This window comes from Oreochromis aureus, linkage group 4 (assembly GCF_013358895.1).
Source record: "Oreochromis aureus strain Israel breed Guangdong linkage group 4, ZZ_aureus, whole genome shotgun sequence".
NCBI classification, from domain to species: Eukaryota; Metazoa; Chordata; class Actinopteri; order Cichliformes; family Cichlidae; genus Oreochromis; species Oreochromis aureus.
The window spans coordinates 24,417,082-24,438,039 of record NC_052945.1 but is presented as its reverse complement, the minus strand read 5'-3'; the positions used below and the strand labels follow the sequence as shown (position 1 = coordinate 24,438,039).

The 20,958-nt window shown below is 38.0% G+C and overlaps 1 protein-coding gene across 1 annotated transcript; it reads left to right on the top strand.

The window, feature by feature from the left end:
• The first annotated feature begins 5,609 nt into the window (after positions 1 to 5,609).
• LOC120439971 lies at positions 5,610 to 13,866 on the top strand. The gene is made up of 7 exons (XM_039611488.1): positions 5,610 to 5,850; positions 10,710 to 10,845; positions 11,335 to 11,873; positions 12,418 to 12,734; positions 12,847 to 13,028; positions 13,136 to 13,289; positions 13,583 to 13,866. The coding sequence occupies exons 1-6, from the start codon at positions 5,708 to 5,710 to the stop codon at positions 13,178 to 13,180; spliced, it is 1,362 nt and encodes a 453-aa protein (XP_039467422.1). The 5' UTR covers positions 5,610 to 5,707; the 3' UTR covers positions 13,181 to 13,289; positions 13,583 to 13,866.
• Positions 13,867 to 20,958: the final 7,092 nt, after the last annotated feature.

Here is a 20,958-nt window from a genome sequence, read left to right as displayed (position 1 = left end):
CTTAACAGATTTTGACTGTGATCTAAAGGATTATCAAGAGATGATAGTCGATGATGCATTGACAGTAGGAGAACTTTATCATGTCACAAAACTAAATATCTTCAGGTTCTACCTCACCACAAAGAAAAAACAAAATGACAGCCTTCAGAGTTCCAGCCCAGGTTTGCATCCATCTTCAGAAATTGAAGAGAGTCCTCAAAACCAAACCTCTTCTTTTACTGTCACTACAGTCCAAACATCTGCTCCATTTGAAACAATCAGCCATGATGTGACATACATTGAAGACACTCCAAACGATAACCTTCCACAATCTTCCACGCAGTCTCTAAGTGTTAACACTTCTCACAGGAGTGACATTATTTTTGTTGGCCCCTTTTCTGACAGTGAGCCAATAAATTTGGATGACACCCTGATTTTTTCTCCACACCCTGGTCCATCCAGTGAGAGAGTGAGGAGAGTAGTGGTGGTCCACAGAGGGCAGGTAATGTCAGAGCTCATTTCACATTTTAGTGATAAGGACCTTGAAGATGTTGACATCAAAATCCAGTTCGTACTGCCTGATGGAACACCTGAAATGGCCCATGACGATGGGGGAGTTGTGAGAGACTGTCTTTCAGAATTCTGGAAAGAATTCTATGACCAGTGCACCACTGGAAATGTTTACAAAGTGCCCTTCTTAAGACATGATTTTGGGCAACAGGAGTGGGAGAGTGTGGGCAGAATCATTGCATTTGGATGGGTTAGAGAGAAATATCTGCCTGTGAAAATTGCACCTGCCATTCTAGAACAAGCTGCCTTTGGATATGTAAAGAGTGATATTGTGGAGAATTTCCTTAAGTTCATGCCTGAATCTGAGCGTACAGTGTTAGAGGCGTGGCGATCAGACTTTAGCATCGTGGACCAAGAAGAACTTATAGACATACTTGATAACCACAGCTGCAGAAAGTTACTAACAGCCTACAATGCCACTGAAGTCCTATTGGAGCTTGCACACAAAACACTTGTCCAAGAGCCTGCCTATGTTATTGAACAGTGGGCAAGAACACTCAGCACTGCATGGGAAAGCATTTGTATGAGGGGCCGTACAAGCCAAAATTCATTCTTTCACTCTCACACACATACATTCTTCTTTCACACACATATATTTTCACTCTCACACATATATTTTCACTCTCACACACATATATTTTCGCTCTCACACACATATATTTTCGCTCTCACATACATATATTCTTCTTTCACGTACATATAGTTTCACTCTCACGTAGTTTTATTTTAATTTTTATAATTAGATATTTTTATTCTCATGTTTACCAGGGCTGGACTGGGACAAAAAATCGGCCCGGGCATTTTGACTAGAGACCGGCCCACCAGGATAGGGATTGAAAATGTGACGTCATTCAGGGGTAAAACCGCAAAGGATTCTGGGAACTTGAGGCAAGAGGTACTAGCGCACGCAGGCTTTCAATTGAACTAAGTTACACAGCGATAAAAAAGAAACCCCAAAAATGGCAAGAAGCTGTTGTATTATTAACTGCAATAGCCGGTCGCATGACAGTCACGGGAAGCTGAAGGGTAAAGAGATCTTTTTTTTTTTATCGGATTACGTCGTTGAAGAGAAATTGTTTAAGCCATGTTTCCGAAGTAAAAGCCGACGGATGGTCTGGATATACCAAATATAACGTCTCAGAACACTCCTGCTCACATGTTAGTCTGCTCCAAGCATTCCCACAAAGGTCAGTGTTTTGTAGCAGTTAATATGTCATTTTTCATAACATAATTGGTGATATAGGTTACAAGCAAGTGTGGCGCTGAACAGAAATTGTCGCGCTATGCTCCTTTATTTATTGTGCATAAATAGTGAATTGTCCTGACACAATATTGCGTTTCGCTTCTGTTATTACCACGGTACATTGACAAAAACATATACTTTTATTCACAGGATAAAACAGTTTTTTTGTATCACTAATTGCCCAGTGCGATTACAACATACAATATTATTGTCACTGCTACATTTCTGTAATGCGTACCAGAAATTATTTCCACTACTAATTAATTACCGTTGAGCTCAAAGGTCCTATTAATAAACGGTTAACGATTGTGTATTTATGAAGACGATTTGTGAGACTGGTAAACTTACCTTTGTTTGTACGATGGTCATTCTACACTGTGCATTTCAAGGTCCTGTACCCATCCGTTGGTAAACTGTACCCGGGCTTGTTGCAGTGACCTGAAGTTACTAAAAACTTCATGAGTGTATGCACTCACTCCAAGAACCGTATAATTATAAATCTGAGCATGGTGAAAGTTGGGCAGCACGCTAACATCTTTTGTCCACTCTGTGTGCTCATAAGGGTCTGACCCTCTCACTCCTTTGATTTTTTCCTCGTATCTTTTCTTTGCCTTTTAAATCGAGTGTCTCTTTGTACGGACCGGCATTGTTCTCCTTAGTTTTGTACATTCCTTTTTTGTGCGGCAAAGAAAAACCAAGAAGGTATTGGAACCGGAGAATGAACGTTTTGCTGTGCTGCCAATGCTTGCATTTGATGCGGTACTTGGATTGTTTTGCCTCGAGTTCCCGGCATGCAATGCGCGAAAGTCACGTGATCTGTCAATCACTATAGGAAAAACCTTAAATTAAGACCAAGAACACTAGGGGTGAGACATGATCATTAATTAATATCAAAATTAATAAATGACAGATTTAGTGATATTTTCATAAACACCTCCTTTCCTTTTTTTGTTCTCCATTTTCTTTAGTTCGTCTATAAGATTGCTAAACAAGGGGGAGGGTGCATCCGGCCTCCTCGGCTGTAATTGGTCCAGCCCAGAGTCGATCATGACCAATTGGCCAATCCAACACCTTTCATTATATATACACCCTTCCTAAAAAAAAAAAAAAAATCCATCGGCCCATAAAAACAAAAAATCGCCAGCGGCCCACCGGGCAAATGCCGGGTATGCCCGATGGCCAGTCCAGCTATGATGTTTACACATATTTAACACACACATTGCAATATTGTGCTCTCTTATACATGTATTCTAATCTACATATTTACACATTTGCACTCTAATATACATGCATTTTCATTTATGCATTCCTACATTTTGCTGTCATTTACATGCATTCAATATGCATTTAATCTTACAAATAATATATGTATGTAAAAAGACAGAGGTGTGGACTCGAGTCACATGACTTGGACTCGAGTCAGACTCGAGTCATTAATTTTATGACTTTAGACTTGACTTGAAAAAAGGTTGTAAGACTTGTGACTTGACTTGGACTTTTACACCAGTGACTTGGGACTTGAATTGGACTTGAACCTGTTTACTTGAAAAGACTTAATATTTTACCCAAATCTAAAATTTAACATACATATTATATAAAAAGTGCGGACCATTAATTCACTTTATTCATTCATTCATTGTTACCACACTCTGTATGTGAGCGTGGGCTGTAGCACAGCCAATCAAATTAACCAGATTTGAAAAAAACAAGAACAAAAACGCTGGAGCCAAAAATGCTTCCAAGAGTAATTTCTTTCGGGTACATAAACTACGAAGTAGTCAACAAAAAACTGAAATGCAATATGCAAAACATGCAAGAAGAGAATCACAGACAGAGATGTAACAACTTCCAACTTTGTCCGACAGTTGAAGTTGCATAAAGAATGGTAGGTGGTGCTTCTCTTTTGCTACAATGAGATAGCTGACTTCATCTAACTAGCAAATGTTGTCCAGGCTACGTTGGTGATACTGTTTGACTTTAACAGGTATGATATGTTTGTCATGCTATTTTAAATCCGGTCCTGCAAGCGCATCCAAGAATAACATGCAACTTGTTAGCTCAGAATTGTCGGTGAATGGTGAGCAGGGTCCGTTTCAGAAAGTGGGTTCTGTAGCTGTACTCAGTCTCTCTCCGTCTCCTCCCCATCATTAACCCCGTAGATTTAACCCAGTTTAGACTGACAAATATTTATTTTACCATCACATCACAATTCAAAATCACTGTGTTTAATTTGCAATTAGTGTATGGTCGTGTTTAACTTTTGCATGTCTGAGCCAGGGAAAAAAAAATTTTTTGGTTAGAAAATCTGGCCCACCTTAGTGTGTAATTGAGTAGTCCTGCTATACATGGCCTTTTTCTTCTGTCATTTATGTCAATACATCAAATAAAATACTTTGATCTTATATTATTAGCTGTTGTTTATTTGCAAAGGTTATTCTCAACAGGGATGCTAGACAAAAACGGCGTTTTCTACAGACAGCCTAGCATACGCTCTCCACTTGCGGGTGAAAAAGAAAAAGAAAAAAACACCCTTCCCTATTGGTGTTAGAGTTTACCATGTCAGCCAATCAAAAAAAAATGATAAGGCAACATGTGACATTTGGTTGTTTAGGGAGAAGGGAAGTTTTAGGAGTGACACCATGACTGAAAGCAGGCGAGCGAAAGAAAGAGAGAGAGAGAGAGTTTCATATGTGAGACATTAGTGACGTTTAGCGTGTTTGGAGGCTAGAGTTAGTTTGTTGTGTAGTTATTGTTTTGTATTGTGTGTCGGTTAGACTGCTGAATTTCATATTTGATCTAAAAAGCTGTCAAAGGCAGATTCCAGTGTAAACGCTGTCTCCACATAGAAAACCGGACTGTTGCACCTCCAGTTGTCAGACCTGCAGGGTTTAGGCCTGTGGTGTTCTCCTCTGTCTTATACTGAACACAAACTACATTTTTTGGACTGGCACAAATAATTTGTGTGCCTTCTTATTTGATGCAGCACACCTGATTGTTCTGTAAATAGATTTAAATGGTTATACAAAAAACGCCTGAGGCCTTGGCTGCATTTTTAGGTAAATAGTACCATATAACTTTGTTGTTTGCAAAACTTGTGCATAATTTTTAGAAATGTACAATTTCTATTTGCATTTCAAGTTATGAAAATGATTAGATTAAACATGTAAAAAATATAACTTTTTTCTACTCGGATTCTGAATTTTTGTCTGAATTTAGATCAACTGTGCTAATATAGTATACCAAAATGAAAAAATAACTCAAATTTCAGATATTTGAGGTTGTGCTGTAAATAATGATACCAAACAAGGCAAGAAAAACATATATTTTAAAAGTGAAATATAGAAGTAAAATCAAAAGTAGTCAAGAACGGCCAATTATACCCGGGACCCCAGAGGGTTAAAAAACTTGAAAGGACTTGAAATTCAAAGTTTCGGACTTGGGACTTGACTTGAAGGTTGTCTGTCTTGACTTGCGACTTGACTCTGACTTGCTTGACTTTACTTGAGACTTGACTTGTGACTTGAGGATAAAGACTTGGGACTTACTTGAGACTTGCAAAACAATGACTTGGTCCCACCTCTGTAAAAAGAGAATGCATACATGTCTGAAGAAAATATATGTATGCAAGAGAATAATGTATGTGAATGAAAGAGTATAGTGGAAACGGAAGGAGTTTAATGGAAACGGAAGGCTGGGTGTCTGTACCGCTGTGATTGGCTGAGAAGCACGCGGGTCACTTTCAAGTGTCTGACAGCATTGAGGGGAGAAGAAACTCGAGTTCTTCAGCAAGCTAACGGGTGTTAAAGAAATATTTTATCATCTCCTGAAACGGTCACATCGTTGTCCTCGTCACTTGATCGAGATGGGACGGGCTCAACTGCACCCAGTGTTACCCACAGCACGGTGGAAAGTGAGATGAGGGAACTTTTTAGACCAGCTAACACCCGGGTAGCTTCAACGAGCCAAGTAGCTACACGGAGTTCGACTGGAGTGCGGCAGTCTTTGCGATATCAGACCCAGAAACACTTTGGCAACTGGAACTGCAGATCAAGGAAAAGGTAAGAACAAAACAGATTGCCACTTAACTGTACACCTGCGAAATACAAAATACGAAATGTGCTTTGCTTTGCTGATTTAGCAACGCACTTTGTCACTCAAGTAAGTCTCAAGTCTTTATCGTTAAGTCACAAGTCAAGTCTCAAGTAATGTCAGGCAAGTCAGAGTCGAGTCTCAAGTCACTGGTGTAAAAGTCCGAGTAAAGTCACAAGTCTGAAACTTTGAATTTCAAGTCCTTTCGAGTCTTTAAAAAAAAAAAAAAAAAAGAATGTTGCAGTTATATGCTAAATGTAAATATTAGACCATGTAATTTTTAAATCTGTTTTTCTCAACACATGATGAAATACTGAACTTAGAAAATATACACAAATTGTGAAATTGCACCTCTATAAAATGCAGCTCAATTAAACTTAGCTCCAAGAATAATTTTCACTGACAGTTCTGAGATAAGCTGCATGTTATTCTTGGATGCGCTTGTAGGACCGGCTTTAAAATCGCATGACAAAAATATCATACACATTAAAAAAAACAGTATCACCAACGTAGCCTGGACAACATTTGCTAGTTAGATGAAGTCAGCTATCTCATTGTAGCAAAAGAGAAGCACCACCTACCATTCTTTATGCAACTTCAACTGTCGGACAAAGTTGGAAGTTGTTACATCTCTGTCTGTGATTCTCTTCTTGCATGTTTTGCATATTGCATTTCAGTTTTTTGTTGACTACTTCATAGTTTATGTACCTGGAAAAAAAATAACTACTTGCAGCATTTTTGAGCGTTTTTTTTTTTTTTTTAATCTGGTTAATTTGATTGGCTGTGCTACAGCTCACGCACACATACATACAGAGTGTGGTTTGAATAAATTAATGAATGAATTGAATTAATGGTGCACACTTTCTATATAATATGCGTGTTAAATTTTAGATTTGGGGTGAAATATCAAGTCTTTTCAAGTAAACCGGTTCAAGTCCAATTCAAGTCCCAGGTCATTGGTGTAAAAGTCCAAGTCAAGTCACAAGTCTTAGAACATTTTTTCAAGTCAAGTCTAAAGTCATAAAATTAATGACTCGAGTCTGACTCGAGTCCAAGTCATGTGACTCGAGTCCACACCTCTGCTTTATACTAAATCTTCTTTATTAATGTGGGAGGTGGTAGCTACATTAGCCTGCTAAATAAAAGGTTGGGTTAATTTTCTTGTTATTTTTGTTTTGTTTTGTATTAATTCATTTATTTTTTTGGGTAGAATTTTAATCTTGCTAGAAGACATCAATCCAACTCTGTGTTGTGAGTGGATCAATATCTGTACCACTGTAGAGGTAGATAAACATGGATACCAAGTCATGCCTTCAGTCCAGTTTCTACAGTGTGTGTATGAAATAAGAAAAAAAAGAAATATGATTGGTGTCTTTTTTGTTCGTTACTCAAAGTAAAAAGTAATAACAAATGTTTCTTTGTATGCCTCTTTGTAGGCGTATTTCATTTTAAAGAGCAGTAAAAAAAAATAAATCCTCATGCAGTTTATTTTTTGAGCTTTTGTGATTGAGGGGGCCGCACTGTAATTGAACTGGAGCATTTAGATTTTCTTTCATTGTACTATCTATCTATCTATCTATCTATATATATATATATATATATATATATACACACACACACGCACAGGGAGTGCAGAATTATTAGGCAAGTTGTATTTTTGAGGAATAATTTTATTATTGAACAACAACCATGTTCTCAATGAACCCAAAAACTCATTAATATCAAAGCTGAATGTTTTTGGAAGTAGTTTTTAGTTTGTTTTAGTTTTAGCTATTTTAGGGGGATATCTGTGTGTGCAGGTGACTATTACTGTGCATAATTATTAGGCAACTTAACAAAAACAAATATATACCCATTTCAATTATTTATTTTTACCAGTGAAACCAATATAACATCTCCACATTCACAAATATACATTTCTGACATTCAAAACAAAACAAAAACAAATCAGCGACCAATATAGCCACCTTTCTTTGCAAGGACACTCAAAAGCCTGCCATCCATGGATTCTGTCAGTGTTTTGATCTGTTCACCATCAACATTGCGTGCAGCAGCAACCACAGCCTCCCAGACACTGTTCAGAGAGGTGTACTGTTTTCCCTCCTTGTAAATCTCACATTTGATGATGGACCACAGGTTCTCAATGGGGTTCAGATCAGGTGAACAAGGAGGCCATGTCATTAGTTTTTCTTCTTTTATACCCTTTCTTGCCAGCCACGCTGTGGAGTACTTGGACGCGTGTGATGGAGCATTGTCCTGCATGAAAATCATGTTTTCTTGAAGGATGCAGACTTCTTCCTGTACCACTGCTTGAAGAAGGTGTCTTCCAGAAACTGGCAGTAGGACTGGGAGTTGAGCTTGACTCCATCCTCAACCCGAAAAGGCCCCACAAGCTCATCTTTGATGATACCAGCCCAAACCAGTACTCCACCTCCACCTTGCTGGCGTCTGAGTCGGACTGGAGCTCTCTGCCCTTTACCAGTCCAGCCACGGGCCCATCCATCTGGCCCATCAAGACTCACTCTCGTTTCATCAGTCCATAAAACCTTAGAAAAATCAGTCTTGAGATATTTCTTGGCCCAGTCTTGACGTTTCAGCTTGTGTGTCTTGTTCAGTGGTGGTCGTCTTTCAGCCTTTCTTACCTTGGCCATGTCTCTGAGTATTGCACACCTTGTGCTTTTGGGCACTCCAGTGATGTTGCAGCTCTGAAATATGGCCAAACTGGTGGCAATTGGCATCTTGGCAGCTGCACGCTTGACTTTTCTCAGTTCATGGGCAGTTATTTTGCGCCTTGGTTTTCCACACGCTTCTTGCGACCCTGTTGACTATTTTGAATGAAACGCTTGATTGTTCGATGATCACGCTTCAGAAGCTTTGCAATTTTAAGACTGCTGCATCCCTCTGCAAGATATCTCACTATTTTTGACTTTTCTGAGCCTGTCAAGTCCTTCTTTTGACCCATTTTGCCAAAGGAAAGGAAGTTGCCTAATAATTATGCACACCTGATATAGGGTGTTGATGTCATTAGACCACACCCCTTCTCATTACAGAGATGCACATCACCTAATATGCTTAATTGGTAGTAGGCTTTCGAGCCTTACAGCTTGGAGTAAGACAACATGCATGAAGAGGATGATGTGGACAAAATACTTATTTGCCTAATAATTCTGCACTCCCTGTACGGATACCCAGCCCTGCTCTGTCAAAATCAAACCAGTGAAAGACAGACTGACAACGTCCTCTTAATGTCACCGCTAGCACCCACGTGACTCCCGTTACACATCACCATAGCAACCAAACAAATGAAAACCCAGTGATCATTAAAATTCAATACATTTAATTATGGCTCCTACAAGGAGAAACAAGCAAAAGATACAGGTAAGCAGATGTGTCACTGGATAATGGCAGGTCATGTATCCTAAAACATTAAGAATCAGAATACTTTCTTAATCCCTAAGGAAATTATGTGGGTTATGTTCCTCCAAGAAGAAATGGTAAAAATAGTAACAGTAACAGACTAAACTCCAAACAATATATACAATAATATAATATTAATTAGTCATTGTCAATTGTTGATTTTTCCTGTTCTCATTGCATGACGAATTATGATGTCTGTTTAGTAGACGTTTGCATACTATGCATACTCTCTCTCTCTTCATATGTGTGTGTGTGTGTGTGTGTGTGTGTTTCTTTTTATAACCATTCACTGAAACACCTAGAGCTGGTTGAGTGGAAAAATTCCAGTAGATCAGCATTTTTGCACCATGCATCATGCTTAAATCATCTTTTGTCCCCATTCTGAAGCTCAGTGTGAACTTTAGCTCTTTTTCATGACCATGTTGATATTTTTAAATGCAGGAGTGGTTGCCGTTTGATGGGCTGATAAAATATTTGCATTAAGAAGTAGTTGAACAGGTTTTGGGAAGTGAGAACAACTAACTTTATGCTATTTATTCCAAATACTAACACGTTGATGTTTGAAAATGTGTTTTTTGCATGCAATTGATTTTCCAAGTGAATTTTATCCAAGTGACTTCTTCAGTCTCCACTGAAAACGTTAAGTCCACATGAACAGAGTCAGTTTTTTGGGATTTCCTTACCTGGATGATTGAACATCTATCAAGACTGTGTAATGTAAAGTTTTTCCTTATTTTCACATTTGGTGTGACCTTTACCTTGATCCAATTCTCACCGGAGTTAAATCAGCTCAAGCTGTTATTGGTATCTACCCTCACACAATCTGACCATCATATCATGACGAATTATGATGTCTGTTTAGTAGACGTTTGCATACTATGCATACTCTCTCTCTCTCTTCATATGTATGTGTGTGTGTGGGGGGGGGGGCACCCGAGGGGGTGTTCGTCCAGGGCGCCAAACAGGCTAGGACCGCCACTGCTCACACCCTGCAATAGTTGGCAGCCTTTATTTATACTTCAAGCATATTTGTGTAGCATGTCCTTCTCAGAGACGTACAGGAAGAGATAAAATAGAACTGTGCTGCGTGCAGACTTCCTGTTGAGCCTGCACAGAGCGTAACTTCCCTATTTAAGCTGAATACTAAAAGAGCAAACACATCTAGACAATGAAATGTACTTTTAAGCATAAACATAATAAATCTTTTAACAGGCTTATATCGTGATATATCATTATCGCCTGAAATGAAAAAAACATATCGTGATATGAAGAAATCTTATATCGCCCAGCTCTACATTTGTATAAAGTTTACTTCTGCTACTACTGGTTTAAGTCTGATTCAAAGAGGAAAACAAGATTACATTTTTGCTGTTTTGGATTTTAAACATTTTACAACTTAACTGTTTTCCAGCCTGGAGTTTCTGATGGCTTGTGGCAACAGACTGATTGCGCCCAAACTGCGAGCAGGACAGGAGCTGGATGCAAATCTCATACATAAAATTTATAAATCGAAAGCCCTATACATCAGACCACCAAAACCAATTTTGGTATGTTATTTGACTTTTGAATGAATCTACTTAGCACTGTACAGTAATAATATTAAGACCAAAAATTGGTGCATAAACAACCTTTGAACTTTCTCATCTCTGTTCTTTTTAAACTTGCCTTTCACCTTTTGTAGTTGGATAGAATAGTACCAAGTTAAAGTTCCTTTTTTAAAATGTTAATCCTAAGCTCTGGTATTGACTAAATTTACAGCTGCTCTGTTGGACTGTTTGTAATTATAGAACGTAAGACTACTGCTGTTCAGGAGATGTGTTACAATTTTGTCTGTCTAGTATGTAAAAGTAATTGTGAGAAAGCTCTATTAACTCTTGAAATTTCTCACCTTATGCTAGCTGGGGTAGGCTCCAACCACCCCACCTCTGATAAGAATAAGCAGAAGAGGTTGGATAGATGGTACTTAATGTTCAAATTCAATATATGTGAATTATTATTATTATTATTATTATTATTATTGTTATTTTATTTCTAAGGATGATATTACAAGCTACAGCAGTGAGGAAAACTGTGAAGAAAACCCTGTTTCATCAAGGCAGCTGCGCTCATCATCTTCAGACAGTTTTGCCAGTTCAACAGCTGCCTTCCAACCAATCTCTGCTCCTACGCAATCTCCTGCCTCATCAGTTGGTAATGGAACATTATTAATGGAAACTCCTGCCTTGACCCATGAAAGTAGTATCTCACACAAGTACAGCAGCGCTTCAACAAACATTTCCTTCAGCCAGTTACCAGTGTCTTCATTGGAAATCTACCCTTCCACTAGTCAGCCCTCTACCTCATCATCTGCATCTTTAAGTGATCCAGTTCTGGTCCTGACGTGCCAAAATACCTCAAGCTCACCCTACCAGACCAGGAATCCAGAGAATCATTGTTCAGCATTACCCTCTACATCAACACACAGTCAATCTGTAAACTACGATAACTACCTTTCAATCATGACTCCACTATCTGACATGTCTTCTGATGATGAGGAACTTAACCAGGCTATACTAGCAAGCCTGCAGAGCGAAAGGTTAGTTTCAAATACAAATGTTTTACAGTAGCCAATTAAACACACCATATTTGTTGCAATCCAATTCTGTAACCAGTGTTGTGAAGGAGTGTAATACATCCTCAGATATTTATATGCATATATGATATTTATATTTGCTGTTAACAAAACAGTTTTTTGAATAATGTCTACAGAGTCAAATGATAATGCTGTAATGCTGGCAAATTTTATTTTATTTGAAATAGGCAGCGAATTTTTTAACAGAGCCAATCTGACAATGAAATTTACTTATTATGCATTGAAACTCAAAAATATCATGTTTCTTTGCTCTAGTGCTTTCTAGTTCTCCAAAACATATAAACAATATAAAAAGCCACTGAGCAATATACTCCTTTGTACATTTTGCTTATGATTATAATTTCCTTTAGGGATTTATAAAGTATGCTGATTCTGATTTTGACAAAACTTTGTATGTCCTTGTTGCCCTTGTATGTGAATGTTTTTACTGATGTTCTTTTCAATATTTTTTTCTTTTTTTTCTTTTCTTTTTTTTTTAATCCTACAGGAATTCAAGTTGTTTGGTATCAGCAAAAGATATTTTGGAGGAACTTTCTGCAAAAATAAACCAACAGAAGAAATGCAAGTTCAACATTAATAGATCAACAGTCCTGGATGGAGCAATTAGAGGTTTTAAACGAGCGACATATGATCCATGCCACACAATTTCTGTCAGGTTTTCTGACGATATGGGAGTACCTGAAGAGGCTGTTGACTTGGGTGGACCAAGAAGAGAATTTCTAAGACTTCTGATCGAAGCTTTGCCCCTGTCTCCAATGTTTGAGGGTGAAGAAGGCAAAATGAACTTGGCGCTTGATAGTGCTGGTATGTATTGATTTTAGGCTGATATCCCTTGAGTAATGCAATAAAAAAAATCATTTTTATGAAGTTCTTGTCAAGCGCTTTCATGCATCTATTGACATGTAATGTTTTCTAGCCATGAGGGAGGACAGGTACTTCATTGCAGGCAGAGCCATTGCAGTAAGCCTTGTACATGGTGGTCCACCAGCAGGCTTTCTGTCCCCAACACTCTTCTCTTGCCTTGTTGATGGCCCAGATTTGGCTAAACCAGTTTTAGAAGATGTTGCCGATAGTGACCTGCGTGAAAAAATTAAAAGGGTAAAACTGATTTGTCAGTTGTTGGATAATGTTTTAGTATTGTGTGCATTTCGTTCTACTCCATGTATTAATTGGGGCCCATTAATTTTTTATTTTTTTGTTTGAAGGTTAAAGAGTGTAAATCCTTTGAAGATCTGATAGTAGCAACTTAGCCAATGCTGGCTGCCTGAGGCCGCTGCGGAGGCTGGAAGACAAGGATCTGCTTATACATGACATTCTCATGTTCCAAGTAATACACAGAGTCCGTGGTCCATTTGAAAGGTATGTATGTATGTATGTATGTATGTATTTATTATTGTCCATTAAGTAACTCAAACCCATGCTGATTGCCTTGTATTCTGGGAATTTTGTGTGACATTTCTTTATGTGTAGGTACACCATGCCTCCAAAGGTGACAGCATCACTTGAAAAATGCAGATTTGGGATATACACTTTTGATGATGTGAATAATCTGAAGTAAAAATTATTGTATATATAATTCATATGTTTTAGATTATACTTCTTGGATCCATTCATTTTTTATGTGATTTGTGGTAATTCTGATTATCATTTAGATTTCAGGATGGACTACGGACACTTGAGGTGCTGGACAAAATCCAAGCTCACCCAGAGAGTTTTCGCACCCTTCTATGCTGGTCACCTTCAGTGCTTACAGCTGACCTTCTTGACAGCCTCTTTACCATCCGCCTTTCTCCAGCTGGGAGTAATCTCAACACACTCACATAATACAACTCATAAATTCTTTAACATTGTATACAAACCGTCAACATGCCTGTAAAGGTTGATAGTAGCATTTTTGAAATTTAAAGCTGTGACTAAACTTCTAATAATACTGAACTGACAACAGTCTTGGCACTGTATTCTTTTTAAGCTGCACAACCACAATTACAGTAAATGAAATTTCTCCTTATTGATATTTTAGGATTGTCTCTCAAGAAAACGAACAAGGCAAAATAAAATAAATAAAATAAATCTATACCGTTATTGTCATCATCTTCAAATGGATCAAAGGTCTGTTGAAGTGTAACCATCATGGTGTCACTGATGGAAATGTTAATTGATGGAACAATGACATTATTGTTTGTCTCCAGCTCTGGCAGTGGTCTGCATTCATCAATACCAAAAGTCATTTTCACAAATACCATTCATATTTGGGTTATGTATTCCTGCATTGTTGATAATGCCCCTTTGCCACAGCTAAAGAGGGGTTTGCCCTCCTTGTGTTGAAAGTCCATGGTTATTCCACTGGTTCTGAAATTCTTTGGCAGCTCTTTGAATACGTGGCAAATATATATAATGAAGACAAAATAAATGGACCTCATTAAGTGAATCTAATACACCATACTCCTCCATAAAATTGAAAAGATTAACAAAATGATATGAGACCACTCGATTTAATTCTGCCCATAATCGCTCAATTCTTTGATTATGCACAGACCTGCCAGTAGGGATGGGTATCGTTTAGGTTTTATCCGATACCGGTGCCAAACCGGTACTTTTGAAACAGTGCCGGTGCTTAAACGGTGCTCAAACCGGTGCTTAAAGAATGGAGAACACAAAATTGGTCCAAAAACCTCTCATGTTTAGCTGGTTTTTTTGTAAAAAGATAACAATGTTAGCCTTTTCTGCAGCTATAGGGCATATATGGTCTCACTCTTGGCTGGAAGCAGTGCTTAATCAATGGAAAAAACACAAACTTTGTCCAAAAACCTCTCATGTTTAACTGTTTTTTTTTTTTGTAAAAGATAACAATGTTAGCCTTTTCTGCAGCTATAGGGCATATATGGCATCACTCTTGGCTGGAAGCAGTGCTTAATCAATGGAAAAAACACAAACTTTGTCCAAAAACCTCTCATGTTTAACTGTTGTTTTTGTAAAAAGATAACAATGTTAGCCTTTTCTGCAGCTATAGGGCATATATGGCATCACTCTTGGCTGGAAGCAGTGCTTAAACAATGGAAAAAACACAAACTTTGTCCAAAAACCTCCTCTCATGTTTAACTGTTTTCCACTTTTTCTTTGGTCATTTTAGCCTTTTGGCCAGGGTGAAGGGAGCATCTGCCATCAAACAAGAAGACAGCCGCATGTAACTACGACGGTGTTTGCTAGTTCACCTTACATGCATTAATGTAATAATGTGGTTAGCGTACTCAACGTTAATTACACACGAACAACATGAAGCTACTCACGCAGAGGAGAACGACTGCTGCTGCCATCATCATCCGTCATCATTTCTGCTATGCTAACAGGGCTAGGGGCCAGGACTCTACTCTTCGGGTTTTTGGGAGATGTTAACTCCGGGTCCGATAACAGGCACCACACCCGCAGTAGATGTGCTCGGCTTTTAAAAAACCGCTATGCATCGCCAGGTGTTTCATCGGATTTGAGGTGTTACCTCCTTTGACAGTATCACAGTATCAGCTTAAAGCACTTGTTGCAGGCTGCTGAGTTTGCATCTTTGCTGTGAAGTACAGCCAGACTTTTACCGCTTCGCCTTGGGCGTTTTAATCTGTAGCTCTGCTCTAAAAGAACGTACGTACCTGGCCCCGCCTACTATCCTCGGAAACGTAAAATGATTGGCTAGAATTGGCTCAGGAAAAAAAAAAAACGAAATAAAGCACCGAAATGTGCGCTGCTTTTCGGTCTGGTTACTACCGTTTATGTCAGAACCGGTGCCATCATGGCACCGGACACCGGTACCCATCCCTACCTGCCAGTGATAACACTATGCCTGTTCAGTCCTTGCTTGTAAAGCATGAAACGGGCAACACCAGTGTTTTCTAGTCCATGATCACATCTCACTCTGGATGGCATTCCAAAGTTCTGAACACCAACCATGAACAGTGACAAAACACTTGATGCCCTGTTGTTATCTAAACACGCAAGGTAGATGATGGTTCTACTGAAACCATCCACACAGCCATGGAACACCATCCTCCATCTCACAAGTTTGTGGTTTCCATCTATATGCCTATAGAAAAATGAAATAAGTATAAGTTATGTATGGGGAAACTATGACATGGTCAAGGATATGCACAAGTTTGAGTTAATAAAACAATGAGTTATTTTGCTTTAGATAATCCATTTCGCTATAGACTTAGAATCAGGACTGTTTTTCTGTTAGAATTTTCTCACCATAACTGATTGGGGAAAGGAACACTGTACAGTCGTCGACGTATTGCATTGCGTCTTCTGAGGGAGCGTCCAAAGGGGTCAGTTTCTTGTAGACTTTGTCTTACACGCCACCTTTGAATGCGTAACCCACGTGACCTCAAGCTGCCATGCACATATCTTTCACCTGCATTTGTGGTATACTGAAGAATTTCCCTAACAACCCTGTTCAGGTTTTCATCAGATAATGTTGCATAAGTCAGTGGCTCAATGCCAAGATCCTCTCTGTGCCTGTACAGAGTACGGGAGCTAACCCCTAAGCATGTTGCAATGCTTTGCCAGTTCATTCCAAGAGATACTAAATGAGATATGTGCTCTCTTGAAATGCTGTATCGCGGTCGACCTTGAGAGCAAGTCATGAGAGGTGGAGGTAGCAAGACAAGTCTGTTCTCAGATGTAGTTCCTTGTCTAGTTTCATAAGCAGTCAGTAAAAAATTCAGCCATCCATTTAAAGACTGTAATGTATTCACTGCTTCTCTATTTCTTGCATCGTCAACAAATCTTGAGATGGACAAAATTCCAGATAAGGTTTGAATGTGATCACCAAGTTCTCTATGGAGCCTCTGACGAACAAAAGAATCTGTAGCTTCTCTTTGAATTTGTTCCAAACATTCTAATACATTATTTAAAAAAGTTCTAATGTCATTTTTATTACTACTTAAAAGACAAATTAACTGCAATACTAGCAAAGAAAGCAGGATGACTTTGAACAGCTTCATTGCTTGGTTCTTCTGGTTTAGGTCTGGGTATGTCAAGTAAGTTCTCCAAGTGTATTACATTTCCTGGTTTAAGAGTGACTTCCTGCTTAAAGGATGAACTTCCTGTGTTAGGAAATGCAGACGTGAATGTCAGTGTATGTATGCAAGGGTAAAGGATAAACACTGGGATTGTATGTATGTATATATGAGTATAGGAGTACAAATATATATGTGTTGAAAGGTAAATGGTATGTATAAATATGACTAGAAAGGGCTGCACCTGCAAGGAGAATAAATATATGTCAGCATAAAAATATGTAGCACTAAGAAAAATAGAATACATGTGTGTGAAAGGAAGATTAATGGATGTCTGTGAGAGTGAATATACATGGATATGAAATAAGAATAAAGGTGGGCGAGATGACAATATATGTATGTGAGAGTGAAAATATATGTATGTATGTGAGAGTGACAATACATGTGTCTGAAAGAAGAATATATGTATGTGAGAATGAAAGAATGAATTTTGGCTTGTACGGCCCCTCATATATAACCATATCTAAACCATCGCAATCAGTAGATGTCTTATTTTTAGTCTTGTTTAAAATTGCTGCAATTTCTTTTTCAGTGATATCAGCTAAAAATATAGACTTAACAACTCTGCTTTCACCTTTCCAATCATCCTTTTGTTCTAACTTATCATGTTTTCTAATTAGATTCACCAAATTAGGGCCAATATTTACAAAAAAGGAATTGAATTCATTTACCACTTCATTCATGTTCTTTATAATCTTATTTTCCTTATAAAAATACTTAGGCAAATCTAAGGAAACATTCTTGTTGCCTAATATCTCTCTGAAAATATTCCAAATACCATTTATATTATTTTTCTTTTCTTGAAATAGTTTGTTATAGTATTCTTTCTTGGCCTTCCTCAATATTAATACTAGCCTATTTTTATAGACTTTATATTTCGTTTCAGCGGTCTTTGTTCTGAATTTTATATAATCGCTATATAGTTTGTTCTTCTTTTTGCACACGTTTACTAGCCCCTTAGTTATCCATGGTTTAAAATTAGTTTTCTTCTTCTTAAACTTAAGCTGTACCAGTGGACAATGTTTTCCATACAAGGCCAAATAAGTATTTAAAAACGCGTCATATGCGACATTAACATAATTTACATAAACCTCCTTCCAATCCTCTTCTATGAGATCATGTCTAAATGTATTCATTGCATCCTCATTTCTTATCCTTATACATTTGTCCAATTGCTCTTCCTCCTTACGATTTCTCATATTGTAATCTAAGGTAAAAAAAACAGGTAAATGATCACTTATATCATTTATGATGAGGCCACTTTTAATATTATTCCCTAAACTATTAATAAAAATATGATCAATTAATGTTGCTGATGTATCCGTTATTCTACTCGGCTTTGAAATCAGAGGGTATAATCCATTTCCAAGTAGTAATTCTAAAAAGTCTGATGCCATGTGATTAGTCTCTTTTAGAAAATCAATATTATAATCCCCACACAAACAGAAAGTCTTATTTCCCTTATCCCTACTTAATAAATCTTCCACTACATCTATAAATTTTTCTGTCAGTGTTCCAGGTTTTCTATATATACACGTAACAATTATATTACTACTTCTTTCCATTTCTAGTTCTACTGTAACAGTCTCCATTAAGTCGTCAGTAACCATAGACATATCTTTAAGTTGTTTACATTTCAGATCACAGTTAACAAAAAGTGCAACCCCTCCTGCCTTCTTATTAGATCTAGTTATGTAATATAACTCATACCCATCAATATAAAAATCACAGTCCCTTTTCTCATCTAGCCATGTTTCAGATAATGCAATTACTTTAAACTTGCCTCTCAAACTATGCAAAAAATCATTAATCGGAGCAAAATTTTTATAGAGGCTTCTACAATTAAAATGAATTAAAGAAAATACTTATATCAACGTTATCTCTAAATTGCTCCTCCGTATAATATTCACATCTCATTAATTGTGTTAAGCATATTCCCTTCTAGATCAATATTGGCTTCAAAATCATATGATTTAGAATCTAAATCATCGCTCATTATAAACGAGTATTCTTTAAATGACTATTATTCTCACAAAAAAACAAAAACAAAAAAAACCCCGAAACAACATTAGCAGTCGTGCATTTGTCTACCAACATATAGAGAAAATCCGGTGATCTTATCACAGTCCCATGTCCAAATTACAACCTGACTCTGGTCCTCTTCCATACAGTTGACTCCAGTAGTATTGTCACTTATATATATCCAATTCCTCGAGATGACCTTAGCCTCTTCTGGTGTTCCATTAAGCTTTATCATCACTTTACAGTTTCTCGTCCAAGTTGCTTGGATTTTTTTTTCCTTCCGTAATATGCTAGCTTGTCTGGCGATATCTGCATTTTTTTTTTGTAAGATGTTCATTCAAGTATACTCCGCTTCCTCTCAGCTGTCTGGACTGCCTCAGCAAGTCAGTTTTGTGTTTTCGATTTACAAATCTCACTACTATCACTGGAGGTGCTTTAGCATTCTTTCTGGGAAGGGTATAGCATGCTGCAATGTTGTTACTTTGCAGGGGAAGTTTTTTGCTCGCAAAAAACTCCACAACTTGCCGCTCCGGTGTTTGCAGCTCCTCTACCGGGGGCTCATCACCACCAGTTTTTACACCGATCCCAGTCTCGATGATTCTCGCGTAACTCCTATGTTTGGTTTCCAGACCAGTAATGATGACATCCTCAAGTCGTGTCTGCTGTTCCAACTCGTCCACTCTCCTTTCTAAGAGTTGGATTTTTTTGTCTTTCTCCGTAATCAAGTTTTTTAGTTCTTTAATTTGGTCCATCAGAGACGTAAGTAATCCTTGTTGCTTAATTACTTTCTCGACATCCGTCGACAATGAATTAAGTGAAAGCTTGATCTCCTCTAAATCCTCTTCGATTTTCTTCATTTTTGCCATTTTCTCCTCTTTTAAATATCTATCCTTTGTTTATTTGTTTTGCCTTCGTTACTGTTACCTAATTCCAGGCAGGATCTATACTTAGAATTACATAAAATTAATTAGGCTCACCAAACAATTTTCACCACGCCACCCGCCTGTAGCTGCGCCCACCATAATCCGTTTGTTGTTGCAGTTGTTGTTTTGCAAACAAAAAAATCAATTCTGAAAGTCTCAAGGATTTCATGCTAAAAGGGTCTGATGAAGAGCTCAAGTCTATCTTGGAAAGTGATCCAGTGGATCTATCTTTGAACGAATTGATTGAATTTGCAATCGCTAATTCGACTCTGAGAACGACCGGAGAACTGGACATGTTCCTCAGGTTCCTTATTGGCTTGTCTCTGGAATCAACACAAGACCTGCTTCAATGTCTGATTCAACAGACAGAAGAACACTCTGCAAATATGCAAATGATCTTCTTAACATCATTATGACATAGATTAAACAAGGTGCTGGGAACATTCTTCAGAGATTTTGGTTCATATTGACATGTTAGTCTCACACGGTTGCTGCAGATTTGTCAGCTGCACATCCGTGATGAGAATCTCCTGTTCCACTGCATTTCAAAGGTGCTCTACTGGATTGAGAGATGATGTGACAAGATCTCAGCGAGGTCATTTGAATACAGTGTTCAAGAACCCAGTTGAGCTTTGTGTGTTATCCTGCTTGAAACAGTTGCTTCCAGACAATCCCTCTGTAACCATACAGATGTGTATACTATGGTTACAAAGGAATTAACTGAGGTTTTTAAATGACTCTCTATTAGTACTAAGGGCCCCAAAGTCTACCAAAAATATTCCCCACACCATTACACCCCCACTAGCATCAAAATCCCAGTAGATAAGTAGTTTCTCAGACCAGCCTGTCAAACAAACATGCCACATTCCCAGTCACTTAAATCACCTTTCTTCCCCATTGTGACTCTCGGTTTGAAGTTCAGTAGAGGTACAGTACATCTTGATAGTTTCTACATGCCTAGTTACACTGAATTGCTGCTGTGTGACTAGTTGATTAGATATTCAATTCAATTCAATTCAA